Source organism: Gadus chalcogrammus, chromosome 3 (genome assembly GCF_026213295.1).
Source record: "Gadus chalcogrammus isolate NIFS_2021 chromosome 3, NIFS_Gcha_1.0, whole genome shotgun sequence".
NCBI lineage: Eukaryota > Metazoa > Chordata > Actinopteri > Gadiformes > Gadidae > Gadus > Gadus chalcogrammus.
Genome location: NC_079414.1, coordinates 14657150 through 14672149, shown reverse-complemented (window position 1 = coordinate 14672149; position 15000 = coordinate 14657150). Strand labels below are relative to the sequence as shown.

The window sequence follows — 15000 nt, the reverse complement described above, 5'->3', positions numbered from 1 at the left end:
ACGTGAAAGGAACCGTTCACAAAGATATTAACTCAAAGTCTGATGGAGACAGCACAGAAAATAAGGAATATAGTGTGAGAGAGAGAGAGAGAGAGAGAGAGAGAGAGAGAGAGAGAGAGAGAGAGAGAGAGAGAGAGAGAGAGAGAGAAAGAGAGAGAGCGCACAATGCAAAATTCTCCCCTCCATCTCTCTCCCTGATTCCCTCTCTCCTTCCATCTTTTCCATCCCTGTGAAAAATTAAAATTAATTTTTCCAATCGTTTACGAAACTACTACTATGTTATGTCATTTATTACTTTAAGAATCATTGTAACGTTAAGAAACATAAACAATGATGGCAAAATAATGATAATGGGATAGTACTTTGAGTCCTGTACATTAACAAAAGATCAAAACTTTTCTTTAATTGTCGTTATTCTTTTGCGTTCATTGAACTTCTAAAGAAGTTTTGTGTTGTTTTGAACTTTATATCCCTACACATTTTTGCAATACATCTCCTGCCTGAGCATCACCAGACGGCCCAAACAGCCTCTTCTTCGCTTCTTTCTGCAAAATCTATCCCTCGGTTCGATTCAGCCATCAAATGTTTCTGTTTTCCAGCTAGTAAACATCTGTTACTGCTTGGCTGTCACTAAACACAGATGTTCTAAGGGAATGAAGAAGTGCTGAAGGCTGAACTCATGCTGAGGACAACTTCTGTCAACCAGGGAAATGGGACAGGCTTGCGATTGGTTTTCGTTTGCTTTTGGGCAAATGTGGAGGTTACAGCAAGGACTTTGTGCTATTCTCTGCCATATGCTAGACAGAGTCAAGGGAAATGTATTGGTAGAGCCCTTGATTACAGTTAAGGTGTCAAAACCAAGGGCTTCACAGGCAGCACACTATATGACGCCCCAAAACCCTTTAAACCCTTTACTGGGCTTGGAGGAAAAACTCCCCTAATCCCAGAGAGAAGAAACCTTAAGATGCAACCCAGAAAAGGGATCACTCCTTCAAGGGATGGCTAGGAATGTAATGTTTGCCGCTGAATGTGCAGATATATAGTGTTCATGAAAACATTTTGTATGTTTCAGACAAGCATAGCAAGCAAGTTATAATACCCCACAAAGTGTAGGTGAGCTTGAGTGCAAAGGCACTTCTGTTCTCACCTTACTTTCTGTGTTTGTTTTACTTAGACACTGTCAAGGTACACCCTCCCTCCCTCCCCCAACCTGTTTAGATGACCCCCACCCACCCTGTTTAGAACCTGCACACATTCCCCCGGGCTAGTGGACCCTGATTAGGATGCAGAGAAGCAAGGCTCTGCTGCAAATTGAAAATATATTGATTCACCTCATGCACAGTGGAGGAGTAGGCGAGAGACACCCGGAGACAAGGGAGAGCGAGAGAGAGAAGTGGACGAGAGAGAGGGAAACTACAAAGTTGTGTGGATGTGTTGCATCTGAAATCCTCCCATGCTGTAGAAACACCAGCGCACACAGACATGCACATAGACACAGACACACACACACACACACACACACACACACACGCACACACACACGCACGCACGCACGCACGCACGCACGCACGCACACACACACATTAGGCACATTTGAATACACACATTAGAACAGATTAGAACACACACATCAGAACACACATTAGAACACATTAGAAACCATTAGAACACATTTAGAACACTTACATTAGAACACATGAGAACACATAGGAGCACATTAGAACACATTAGAACAGAACACAATAAATTAGAAGATATTAGAACACATACATTGGTACACACACATTAGAACCCATTAAAACACATTGGAGCACATTAGAACACACACATTTTTTTCTACTTTCTTCCTAAAATCCTTGGGGAGGTGAGGCACTGGTCACCATAGCAACAGGGTCAGGGCAGATACACTCGCAAACAAATGTTTGCATACCTATGTGTATGTGTTTGTGTGTGCATACGTACGTGTGTGAGTCATGTGTATTTACGTGTGTGTGTGTATGTGTGTCTGAGAGAGAGTCTGTGTGTGTGTGTGTGTGTATATGCGTGATTGTGTATGTAAGTGTATGTGCATGTGTGTGTGTGTGTGTGTGTGTGTTTGTGTGTGTGTGCTGTCATGTCCAGCTGTGGTGTGGAGAGGCAGTGCGATGCGGATGAAACAGGACAGAGCCCAACACATACAGATGTGCTGATTACACAGTTTCCATGGGAACCATCCCCCCCCCCTGCAGACACCCCTCTCTCTCTCTCTGTCTCTCGCCCCCTCTCTCTCTCTCTCTATGTCCCAGTCTCTACTTCCCTTCATCTCCTCTCTCTCTCATTCTCCTGCATACTCTCTCTCTATCTCCCTCTCTCCCACATTCTCACTCTCTATCTCTCTCCTCCTCTCTCCCTCTGTCACTCGCCCCCTCTCTATATCACACTCTCTACCTCTCTCTCTTCTCCTCTCTCCCTCTCTTACCCTCTCTCTCGCTCTCTCTCTTCTCTCTCTCACTCTCTCTCTGTGACAGGCCTAGCTCGTCCATCTTGTCATGTCTTAATGTGCAGCCCTGCCACAGCTCAATCTATCTGCCTCTGAGTGCCTCTGTGTGTTTATGTGTGTGTTTATGTGTGTTTGTATGTGTGTCTGTGTCTGTGTGTTTTCGCAAGCATGCGTGCATGTTTGTATGTATGTGTGTGTGCATGTTTCAGTGGGTGAATGCGTGTGTCTGAGTTGGTGCGTGCATCCATGCATGCATGCATGTGTGCGTTTGTGTGTAACTGTGTGCATGCGTGCATGTGTGTGTCTGTATGTGTGTGCCTGTGTGTGTGCATGTACATGCATGCATGTATGTGTGTGTCTGCCCAAGTAAGACATAGAGCCACTCTCTTTGATAACATCCACAGAATCCCTCACACACACACACACACACACACACACACACACGCACGCCCGGCCGCCCGCCCGCCCGCCCGCCCCGCCCGCCCGCCCGCCCGCCCGCTCGCCCGCACGCACACACACACACACACACACACACACACACACACACACACACACACACACACACACACACACACACACACACACACCACACACACACACACACACACACACACACACACAACAACCCCACACACAGTCATATCGGTGTCATTTGTACAACTGTAATTGTCGAATTGTCTATGCGCTTTTAAAGTTTGCTACTTAATCCTGTCTACGCTCTTAAGCAATTCACACATTTTTCATAATTTGTTTTACTGTTGTTTTTTAATCTGTATGAAATTCTTTGGAAACGCCCTCAATCTATTCATATATATGGCATAGAATGTCAACATTTTTGCAATGTGGCCTTTGTTGCCCTCTGGTGGAAAGGAAGGAAATGTTCATGATAATGTTTTATATTATTTGATTTTTTTCATCAATTTTATTATTGAATAGCCAACAATTTATAAATATATGTCACACAAATAAATGTTACCGTAAAAAAAGAAAATCGTATGATTAAGTATTCGGTCACAAAGAGGTATTTTATGTTTTATGACGGTTTATGACGCTATGGCTGGTCTAACGTTTCACGACAGCTTGAAACAGCTGCTTCTGTCCTTTACGGCAATTGTGCATGTTGACATCATTCTGTAAAACGACGGTCCTGCCTGGCTCACAAAGGTACATTCCACACACACATTGAGATTATTTGTTACCTGCTGTTAAGTTATCGACTTATATTTGTTTCAAAAGTCTGCAGAATATTTTGGCTAGAATAAACTAGCAAGTAGTCTTGCTATTTTTAACAAACTTTTATTAACAACATTTGAAAACAGTGAGGAAGCGTCTGAACGTTATGCATTTAAGTAGGCCTGCCCTATGAAGTGTACAGTAGGACTGACTGAGGTGTCGATAGTCTGTAGGTCTGCTTCGTCCGGGCGATGCGCTCTGGTCTCCCCGGCCTAAGAGGAACCTCGGTGGGCGTATCTCTGAGAACTCTCTGCTTGGTCAGTGCATGTGCTTATTGTCCATAGTCCTTTGTCTTCCCAACCATTTGTGACAATCTGATGCGTGTGTGTGTGTGTGTGTGTGTGTGTGTGTGTGTGTGTGTGTGTGTGTGTGTGTGTGTGTGTGTGTGTGTGTGTGTGTGTGTGTGTGTGTGTGTGTGTGTTTTTCATCGCCCGTACACCCTCAGTATGTTTCATCAACAACAAATTTTCCCAATTAAAATCATAGTGGCCTGAACGTACAAAGTGGAAGAACGAGGTGTACTTTTCTATTTCTAATATATATATATTTATCTCATTCAAGCTATTTTACAGACATCATCAAGTGTTTTTTTTAGTAATACCCCCTTGACCATGTCCACAACCCCAACCAAGGGTCCGGGCAGGCCTTACCCCCGGTTGGAAATGACTCCACCAGGCCATACATATGTAGCGCTATGACTAACAGCTATAAATAACATTACATTGTCTCTCCGTTGCCGCCAGACAGTACCACTGGGCGTGTTGATGTACCAGGTCCTGCGGACAGTTGGCCTGAGAGCGATTTCCATGGCATCCGAGACGTACACGGCTGGCATGCACTCCGCAGCATTCGTCACCTGCCCCAACGACAAGGTGGCCAAGGACCTGGCCAGGTGAGGCCCGGGACGCCTGAGAAGCTCTTTGGTTCTCCAGAGTTATAGGTGGTCTTTAGTTTTAGTTTTGAGATTCTTCAAACAACATTCAATTGTGATGATGATGTATGAATAATACCTATAGCAGATCCAAGAGAATTGGAATAGCTGTAAAAATGTAATGGTGCTGCTGAACAACCTAGCTGCTTAGAAAGAAATGGTGCAGAGAAGGCATAGTTGTTATCCTTATGTCTTAATATTATATATTTATATTTCAGTGAGCGGAAAATGATTTTTGTGATAAAAACAACATCATCTTATACTCCTATTACTCTACTCGTTACTCTAATAAACCCCAAATACATACATTTTTTTATTGCCTGAAATCCTCTTCAAGGTTTGCATTAACACTTAAGTATTTGCTGTTTACCTTCTGAACATAAGTGTTGAGTGTATTTGCTGGTGTCATTCTGTTCCTCTGTCCTCCAAACAGGGGCATCGTGGAGAAGAAACTAGCTGCCTGTGTCAACATCATCCCGGCCATCACATCTGTGTAAGTGTGAAGCATTCGTTTCCCTGGATACAAGAGCGAGATAGGTTCGGTCGGTTACTCTCTGAATTCCACTGTGGCTTTTGTGATTGATTTGACTGACTGGAAGTTTTATGCTTTTGTCCCTATATGCTAATTATGTTGAGTTTTGGGTTGTTTTGTCATCCCTTGGATGCTCCACAATTCCCCCAAAGAACTACGAATGTAATGGTGTAAACCTTTTATTTGTGCATTGTGTGAATGAATACTTTCTAAATTGTGTTAATATATTGAGAATCATGAAGGCTGATCAAGGTAATTGATATACAGAAAGTACTAAGGGAAGGAGGGCAGTTTGCAATGGGTTGGAGCTGTTATTATGTACAATTACCATTGTGTCTATACTTGCCTCTCTCCCACAGGTACGAGTGGCAGGGCAAGATACAGGAGGACAGCGAGGTGCTCCTGGTTAGTGGGAAGTAGTTGTACTCCTAGTTTCAGTACTAGCTCTACCACAACTTGTAGTACTCTGTACTTCAAATTAGGGGTTCTGTATTTCCATTTTATTCTTTTGTAAATATGTTGGAAATATAGCCCGCTGGACAAAAGAGGGTGTCTTGATTCCATATAATAAATTATTATGGATAAAGGTCCCAAATTATACCACCAGGTGTGAATGTGATTAGCCATTACAAGCCGTTTTGAAAATCTATCTCTAGCTGGACACGCCCACTTGTGATGTCAGAAGAGGCCGGTTTTCCGAGGAGCTTGTAACGCCTAATCACACTCACACCTTTTGGTATAATATGGGACCTTCAACTTCGTATATTAAGGTTGTTGATGTACTCAACATTTCAAATGAAGGTCTCTTTTGGTCCAGAACATATCCTATGTGTCCTTTAAAAAGCACTTTTATGGACCTTCACCCATTGCTGATGTGTGTTTTAGATGATAAAAACAAGAAGTTCCAAGGTGCCTGATCTCACCGAATACGTGCGGTAAGTTCTATTCCCTGTATACATTAATATAAATCTTTTACTTTTCAAGAATCGGAAAGCCTTTTACACAGTGGGGGATATCGCATCTCCCTACCAGTGTGTAGCAACTACCTGGTTGATGCCCGTTTGCGTCAATTTTGTCTTACTTTGAAAAGTCTAGCGCATGCATTATTAGGAGTGGAACTAAAACGCCCTAACCCTGCCAGTGTTTAACTAGTTTGCCAGCGGGACTAGACTCTAGACTGTGTGTGTGTGTGTGTTTGGTTGGGTGTGTTTGTATAATTGTGTGTGTGTGTTCCAGAGCGAACCACCCCTATGAAGTGGCGGAAGTGATCAGCCTACCCATAGAGCAGGGCAACCCACCCTACCTGAAGTGGATCCAGGAAGTTGTGCCGGAATGATGTGAATGAGTTCCCATGGAAACCATGGACTGATAAATGAAGGAACCCCGGAAATGACATCACAACAAACATCGACCGCTGTCTGTTTTCAGACGTTGGATTGGGAATGTGGATCACATGTAATTTTCTTCATTTCCGTTACCTCCATGTTTCCTTTTGAACTGTAGGGGGCAACATTGGTTGATAAGATTTATTTGCACAATAAAAATGCCCGCTGTTTTTTTCATTACGTGTAAGACAGATAATTTTACAACAGCAAGGGTGGATATGTGATATCTGTTTACCCTGCTGAGCAACACTTCACAAGGCCTACAGAACAGCAAACACACATAGCCAGTTTGGCCTTGTACTGGAACAGTTATGTCTCCATACAAAATAGTTTACCACACTGACATATTGACCCAAACAATAAAAAAAATACGATTTTAGAATTCTATAGATATAAGACTGAATTAGCTTAAGTTAGTGCGAGTGACAATCATTGTGGTTTCACCTTTTTTTTAACCTGAGAAGACACATAATCAAAATAAAAACTTTCTTAACATAAAAATAAATATAGAAATGTGTCTAACTAACCTGCCTAGCAAACAATAATCATATTTGCAGCTTTAGAACAATATAATTAAACATGAATTAGGTTTGGTCATATTGTTATGATATTTTCAGATGTTAACTACAGGATATTTTCCATCTGCCTTCCAAGACCGAAGTCAACACTCTGGACCCACTATGTCCCTGTAGTTTCTTGTTTTCCATTGTACAATTTACATTCAAACATAACTAATCCCACCCTGGAAGAGCACTATTCTACTCCAGTGCTTCCTAACCTTTTTACCCAACTTCTTACCTTTACAACTCAATCAGCAGTTTGTTTGTCTATTCGGGGTCTGTGCGAGACCATTCAAACCTATACAATTATCTGTTTTCTTAGGCCAGTAGTTCTGTAAGCAATTTTTTTTAATAATTAACCCCCTCAAAGATATTTTTCAGCCATGTACTCCTTTGATCAGTATAAAACGTACAATCAGTAGGAAACAATTAATGAGGCTTTTCCCATCCCTTCTTAAAAAAATGTCTTTCAGACATTTCCTGGAACCATCTGCAATCCTTCAAAGTACCCCTGTTTCACGGTTTTCCCACTGCTGTAGGGCATAAGTCTGCATTCGACCCCACGTGCATTTTAGGCGACGCAACCCCAAGTGGCATCCCAATCCCAAACGATCAGCAGCAGATATGCTGTAAGTCTTGCGGTCCCAGAGTTCTTAGAACACGTTCACCTCTCAGTGAGCAGGTCTAAAACATGTCATTGATTATGGATTGTTTCATCACAGATAGCTGACCTCCAGCATTGCACTCTGGTTCACGGTGTCCTGCAGAGTTGAGCTGTTGATCTGACCTCTATTACCCAGAGTGCACCCTGCCCCCGTGGGCCCCAGCGCCAGCCCTTCCCTTTGTCTAAGCGTCTGTCTAGGGGCCAACGTGGGGTCACACTGGACCTCAAGGGAACCCTCTGATCTAGATTTCCCCACTCCTGCACCCTCCTTACTCTTCCTTACAGCCGTGCACGCCCCACTCGGCCCTGCACCACCATCATCATCATCATCATCATCATCATCATCATCATCATCATCATCATCATCCTCCTCCTCCTCCTCCTCCCTGATCTTCTCCTCCTTCTCCTCCTCCTCCTCCTCCTCTTTCTCCTCCTCAGGGCAGCCATACACCACCTCGGTCCCCACTTGGTTTCCATTTGGCTGGGGCAGCGCAATGCCACCCCACTCCCCCGTGGGGCGCCGTAGCTCCACGTCCCCCGCCGCCACCCTCTCCCCCTGGTTCTCCACCCGACGTGAGCTACGGCACAGCGCCTTGCGGAAGCCCCGCTTGAAGTTGTCGGACAGGAAGCCGTACAGGATCGGGTTGGCGCAGCTGTTGGCGTAGGACAGCACCACCACGAAGAAGTAGAGACCCCGGAAATCCCCCGGCAAGACCACCAGCAGGTTGACGATGTTGAGGATGTAGAAGGGCAGCCAGCACAGCACGAACACTGCCACCACCACCACCACCATGCGTGTGATCTTACGCTCCGACTTCCTGCGACGGGAGGAAGTGATGCGTACCCGCTTACCGGAGCTCCGCACCTTTTTTAGAAAGAGACATCATCTGAGATTAGCTCGGTAAAATGCATTACTGTTTTACCATGTCATTTACCAGATGTTTTTATCTCATTACGGAGTTTGTGGGGGCTGTCAGGCCTACACATTATTAGTCTTGGGGAGTCAACATTAGAAAGCAGGGAAAACCACTTCCAGCCTCTGCATGGTCTATAGGCCCAAATATTTAAATGATATGCTTCCACTACATAAGCCTTCTAGACCCTTAAGATCTTCTGAGATCAATTTGTTAATTATCCCCAGAGTAAACACGAAACATGGGAAAGCAGGATTTAGTTACTATGCAACTAATAGCTGGAATAAACTCCCTGAGGATTTAAGACTTGCCCCAACTCTGACCTCCTTTAAAACAAGACTGAAGACTTTTATGTTTGCTTTAGCTTTCTGCTAAATCTTAAATACATTATATGTGAAGCACTTTGAATCTGCCTTGTGTATGAAAAGTGCTATATAAATAAAGTTGCCTTGCCTTGCCTTATATTTTATAGTAAAACATTCATGTGACATGCCGCTCAAAAATATGGAGATTAAGGAGTGTAGAAATAGTGTTAATGATATTGTTTGTTTTTAAATCCAGGAAATGGGTACTCTTATACACATAGAAGACAAGGTAGCTAATACACAGAACAAAACGGACAGGGGTGAAAAACGTAAAGAACATAACAGCTGTCTCTCTCATCTCTTCCCTTGAGTGCACAAAGCAAGAAACACATGGGCACGAAGGTGCCCATGTGTAAAGATGATGTAGAGCTATCATTTAAGTGTAATTTGTTTGAAAAGGCATTGCCACCTGTCAGCTCTCAGTGAGTGAAATACGCTGTGAGAATACTTCATTTGAGGTCATCATGGTGCCAGCCCGTATATGAGACCATTTCAACTTTAGACTTTGTGATTGGTTCAGGGTATCCAACATGGTTTTCAATCACTTCTTAATGGTGGAGAAGTGTACTCTCTCTTTAACAATCTTAGATGTAGACCTACAGCAGCATTTATGACATCTCAAACCATAACCTGGAAGTCGTTTCGAGATGAAAAAGCCTCTGCTACAAAAAAAACAACGTCGTTACCTTGATGACGATGAGCAGGTAGCACAGGCATATGACCAGCAGGGGGCAGAGGAACCCCACGGTGGACGTGTAGACGATGAACGAGGCCTTCCACACCTCGGCTGGCTCCGGCCATACGATGCTGCAGTTGCCGTCGTCCTCCAGCACGTCTGCGAAGGCCACCACGGGCAGCACCACCACGAAGGACATGGCCCACACCGTGCCGTTCACCGTGCGGGCCACCCGTGGCCTGCGCCAGCCCGCCGAGCGGATGGGGTGCACCACAGCCAGGTAGCGGTCGATGGACATCACCGTCAGGCAGAAGATGCTGGTAAACTGGTTGATGGCGTCCACCGTCATCACCACGCGGCACACCAGCTTGCCAAAGGGCCAGGAGAGCAGGGCGTTCTGGGCCGCCAGGAAGGGCAGCCCCAGCATGAAGAGCTCGTCGGCGATGGCCAGGTTGAGGATGTAGATGTTGGTGACCGACTCGGAGCGCGTGTAGCGCAGCACCACGTAGATGACCAGCGTGTTGCCCACCAGGCCCACGGCGCACACCGCCGCATAGATGACGGGGATGATGATGGCCGCCACGGTGGGCAGGAACCCGGGTGGGTCGGGGGACGTCTCACTGTCCTCCAAGCCCGGCTGGGTCCAGTTCCAGCAGGTGGTGTTGGGCAGGGCGGAGCCGTCCGGCCGAGGCGGTGCTGCGGAGGGGGGGAGGAGGGATGGGGAGAGGGACGCCATGGATCCAGCCCCCCAACAGCCAGCTGTGGCCTGTTGGGGGGAGAGGGAGGAGGCCGGGCCGGCCTGGATGAGCTCCATAGGGGGGATGGAGGACGGAGTAGAACACCTAGGAGAGCCTCCCCATCAGACCTGCCATTAGGTACACAAATGTTGGATTTAAAGGAAAAACAACTTATTTGAGATAAAAAGCTATGAATTACGTTGATCCTTGCCTCCATCTCAATTTAAATGCACATTTTCAAAACATAGGATAAATTGTAAATATAGACTCAAATGACACTCTACAGGTCTCATGCTACTGGTAGTTTTGGGTTCCCAGGGAAGGGGAATCAAACATTATGGTTTTATCAAGAGTAGAGATTAGATTTCTGCCCAAGCCCAAGGCAGTGAATTATATTTGATAATTCACCGTTGCTAAGTATAATCATGAGTATAATTGACCGCTGTCAAGGAAAACAAAGGACTTTGTGCCTCTAATGGCGTCTTTGGTAGCACTCCGTAAGTAGTCCGGTAACTTGTCAACCCCAGCGTCTTCGGTTGCTAAGCGACGTCAACGTTTTTTGGCAGACTATTTCTCTGCTGATCAACACTAAGAATGTTGGTAACAAATAAATTGTAAAAAGACGCACCAGGTGAAGTTATTTTTTCGTTTTGGCAAGTAGCCGTGTAATAAGCGGGATAATGTATAGGACGTCGCCGGTCATTATCGAAAATAAGCCTTATTTTCGCGATAATGACCGGCGTTCAATACTTTATCCCTTACATATATATTTAGCAGACTAGGCCTAAGTAACAAATGTGTACAAAGTTACACATGTATTAAAAAAAAAGTTGGGTTGTAATCGGGCTCGGGCTCATAATTACAATTAATGTGTCGGGCCAGGCCGGGCCGGGTTTGGACAGAACGTATACGGGCTCGGGCTAGGTCGGGCTTGATTTTTCTTGGCCCGATCTGAGCTCTAAACAAGAGTCCCTTGTGAAAGATATGCCGTAGTGAAAGGGAGAAAAATGTATGCTTTACAGCACAGCAATTATTCCTTAATGAGAAAGACTTGGTTGTGGTAAACAACCAAGCACTCTCAAATGAAGGAAACGTAAGGGGGAAAGATGAAAGGTATTCAACCGTATGAGTGCAAGTACATGAGTTATTTACCAAGCCACTAACTTAATAGTGTAGGAACAAAATGGCCGCTTTATTAGGAGTGAGCGTGTTGACCTATAGTTAGAACACAGAGCGTGCTCTCAACAGCCTGGTCCGTCATTAAGCCGCCTTGAAGATGAATTAGAGATACACCAAGACGCCACCACTTAATCTTGGGTATGTGGGTCTGAGTAGACACAGCAAGGGGGGGGATGAAGGAAGGAAGAAAACCGGGAGAAATAAGGAAAAAGTAATCGAATATGCCTTTGTCTGCCACGGATCATTAACCAAGACATCTTGGAGCAAAAAAACATAAATTATAATTTGACAAACAAATATGAAAACATCAGATTCATTATGTATCCAATGATCCAATTTACATTATTAAAGTGTACTTCTATAAAAAAATATAACTATACAAAAAACATGGAAAGGAATATACGTGATATAAAGCAGGATAGATATTATTCATATTGTTTCAACTCCGACACCGATAGCCTCTTGGTTGGTTGCTCCTGCAGCCTCTCCATCTAACTGATTGTCTCATTTCCGAGGCGTAGCAGCTTAAGCAGAAGTGTGTACGCCTGCTGGAGTGTCCTCATGCAAACACAACCACCGTCGGCATCAGCACATATAGGCTCAATCTGTTTACCAGCTTCTCCAGCCCTGGCCGGTCGGAGATCCTGAAGGATATTGACGTATTAAGTAAATAAGGTCAGAAATAGCGGATAAAATAGAGGTGGCTGGAATCTTTGTCGTGTATTATGTATTTTGTTTCTCAACATGTTCGTAATTTATTTCTCTAATTATTCAATAAGTATAAATAGCTCATTGACTCGTTCAGATTATTAAATTCAGTTGAAAATGTTCAGGATCTAATTGCAGTTGCTCTGCCATCTTTGAAGGGTTCCAGACCGTCTGGACAAGGAGCGACCCTGGAATCATTATCATTCACATTATACTAACATTCACATTGCACCTTATATTTGCAGTACATACTGTATATTTGTTGACTTGCACTAGTTATGTATATTTTCTGTAATTAGCTGCTGTAACCGCATTTCCGACTTCACAGGATTATTAAAGTATGTTAAACAGCAAGGTCTAATTCTATGCTGACGATACAAAGAAAATCTGTTTGAAAAAAGCAATCATAGGTTTGCTTGCAAAAACTTCTCCGGAAGCAATTGAGATCCAATGTATTCTGAACAAAAGAGAGTGATAGTGAACACTAATGAAACATCTGGGTAGAAGTGGTTGGAGTGGCGACGTCTCAGCGGAGCGAAAACAAACAAAAGAACAAGCAATTAGGTCCAAACGGCAGGGCACCGCAGTAATCCCAACTGTGTTAAACAGAGACTCTGGAGGGCTGTGGAGGGGCTAGAGTGGAACAACACTGCACTCTGGTTAACATCTCGAAAACACTGGAGGTGATGATCTGTCATTTGCTGTTGTTCTGGGAATAATGCCTGGAAACAGACTGTCAGGCTTCAAGTGTTTTGGATGCACTCTAGTATGTTTGTGTGTGTGTGTGTGTGTGTGTGTGTGTGTGTGTGTGTGTGTGTGTGTGTGTGTGTGTGTGTGTGTGTGTGTGTGTGCGTGCGTGCGTGCGTGCGTGCGTGCGTGCGTGCGTGCGTGCGCGCGCGCGTGTGTGTGTGTGTGTGTGTGTGTGTGTGTGTGTGTGTGTGTGTGTGTGTGTGTGTGTGTGTATGTGAGCATGTGCATGCATGTGTATGAGTGTATGTGTGTGTGTGACAACCTGTTTTTTTGGGAATGTCCTTGGTTCAAGCTGGGTGTCCAGTGTCCCAAGAATTATCAGAGATAAAAATATTAGTGTTTTTTATGTATGTGCCTCTAAATATTCCTTACAAGTGCAAGTAAATACATGTGCTTGGGGTGTGAAACACGCCAACCAGCAAGTGATTTACCAGCTAAGAGATAAGTTAATGTGGGATCTGTAGGGTGGCCATAATGTGCCCACATTATGGCCACCCTACAGATCCCACATTAACTTATCTCTATAGCATCTGTGATACTACCTGTTGGTAGGGAGGGGGGCTCTGTGTTCTCTGCGGTAGCAAGAGCTAGGCCGAGGATAATGCAGTTAATACTCACATCACAAATGGATGGGCCATTCAGGAGTCTTCCAAAACTTCCCTATGACCTGTGTGTGTGTGTGTGTGTGTGTGTGTGTGTGTGTGTGTGTGTGTGTGTGTGTGTGTGTGTGTGTGTGTGTGTGTGTGTGTGTGTGTGTGTGTGTGTGTGTATGTATGTGAGAGCATGATTGGGTGTATGTGTGTGTATGTCGGCATGATTGTTGTTGTACTTGTGATTATGAATGTGTGTGTGTCTGTGTTAGCATGATTGTGTGTGTGTGTGTCGTTATGATTATGAGTGTTTTTGTGATTAGGATTGTTTGTGCCTGTGTTAGCTTGATTGTGTGTGTACGTGTGTGTGTGTGTGTGTGTGTGTGTGTGTGTGTGTGTGTGTGTGTGTGTGTGTGTGTGTGTGTGTGTGTGTGTGTGTGTGTGTGTGTGTGTGTGTGTGTGTATGTGAGAGCATGATTGGGTGTATGTGTGTGTGTGTGTGGGGGGGTGTGTGCATGTCGGCATGATTGTTGGTGTGCTTGTAATTATGAATGTGTGTGTGTCTCAGTGTTAATTTCGTTAACGAAAAATATGACGAAAAATGTTCGTCAACGACCTTTTTTCCGTGACTAAGACGAGACGTTGACGAGCTAAAAATAGATCTGTGATAATAAAAACGATGACGAAATGTCATTTTGTTTTCGTTGACGAGACGAGACAGGACGAAAATGTTATTGGTGTGCTATTTGGACATTCAAAATGCACGATATTTTCCAATCAGTACACTCCCGTAAGGTTCTTATGCAACTGTTCACTCCTCCAGTAAATAGGACGGACCTTAGCTACGACTTGGCAACGGGAGGTATGGTCCACTCAGCTATGAGCTAACGTTATGCATTGTACATGATTCGAAATTCTTCCCAGCTTTTATTCCACATATACTAGGGTCTATAGCATATAACCGCGTTGTCTGATTACAGTTTAATTCATTTTTCACAATTTACCGGCTCTTGTTTTGAAGAAAATCACCGCGCCATTCGTTTCAATGGGAATCGCCACGGTCTATACTCTGACTTCAACATAAGGTGGACTTTGAAATTCGTCCCAGCCTTTATACCCAAGATACTATCGGGTTTATAGCATATAACCGCGTTTTCTGATTACAGTTTAATGCATTGTTCACAATTTACCAGCTATCGTTTTGAAGGCTGAACAGACAAGAGTAGTAAAGTGTGACGTCACGTTTCGAGAGCAACAGATTTGGTTCTACACAAACCAAATTAACAAGGGGAAATCC

At 44.3% G+C, this 15000-nt stretch overlaps 2 protein-coding genes across 3 annotated transcripts; one reads left to right on the top strand and one right to left on the bottom strand.

Moving 5' to 3' along the window:
* The first annotated feature begins 3536 nt into the window (after nt 1–3536).
* On the top strand, nt 3537–7041 carry LOC130378517 (protein CutA homolog). Of its 2 annotated transcripts, XM_056585250.1 has the most exons (7): nt 3564–3643; nt 3879–3969; nt 4456–4604; nt 5077–5136; nt 5535–5580; nt 6061–6110; nt 6412–7041. In XM_056585250.1, the coding sequence occupies exons 2-7, from the start codon at nt 3904–3906 to the stop codon at nt 6509–6511; spliced, it is 471 nt and encodes a 156-aa protein (XP_056441225.1). In that variant the 5' UTR covers nt 3564–3643; nt 3879–3903; the 3' UTR covers nt 6512–7041. The 2 variants fall into 2 exon arrangements, with proteins under 2 accessions (XP_056441232.1, XP_056441225.1); XM_056585257.1 differs by lacking the exon at nt 3879–3969 and having other exon boundaries at nt 3537–3643.
* Nucleotides 7042–7836: 795 nt separating this feature from the next.
* On the bottom strand, nt 7837–14495 carry si:zfos-169g10.2 (somatostatin receptor type 5; the record flags this gene model as incomplete). The annotated part of the gene is given in 4 exon segments (XM_056587234.1): nt 7837–7978; nt 8234–8649; nt 9750–10547; nt 14448–14495. Coding segments are annotated over 4 exon segments (1404 nt in total), but the record flags the coding sequence as incomplete, so codon positions are not given.
* Nucleotides 14496–15000: the final 505 nt, after the last annotated feature.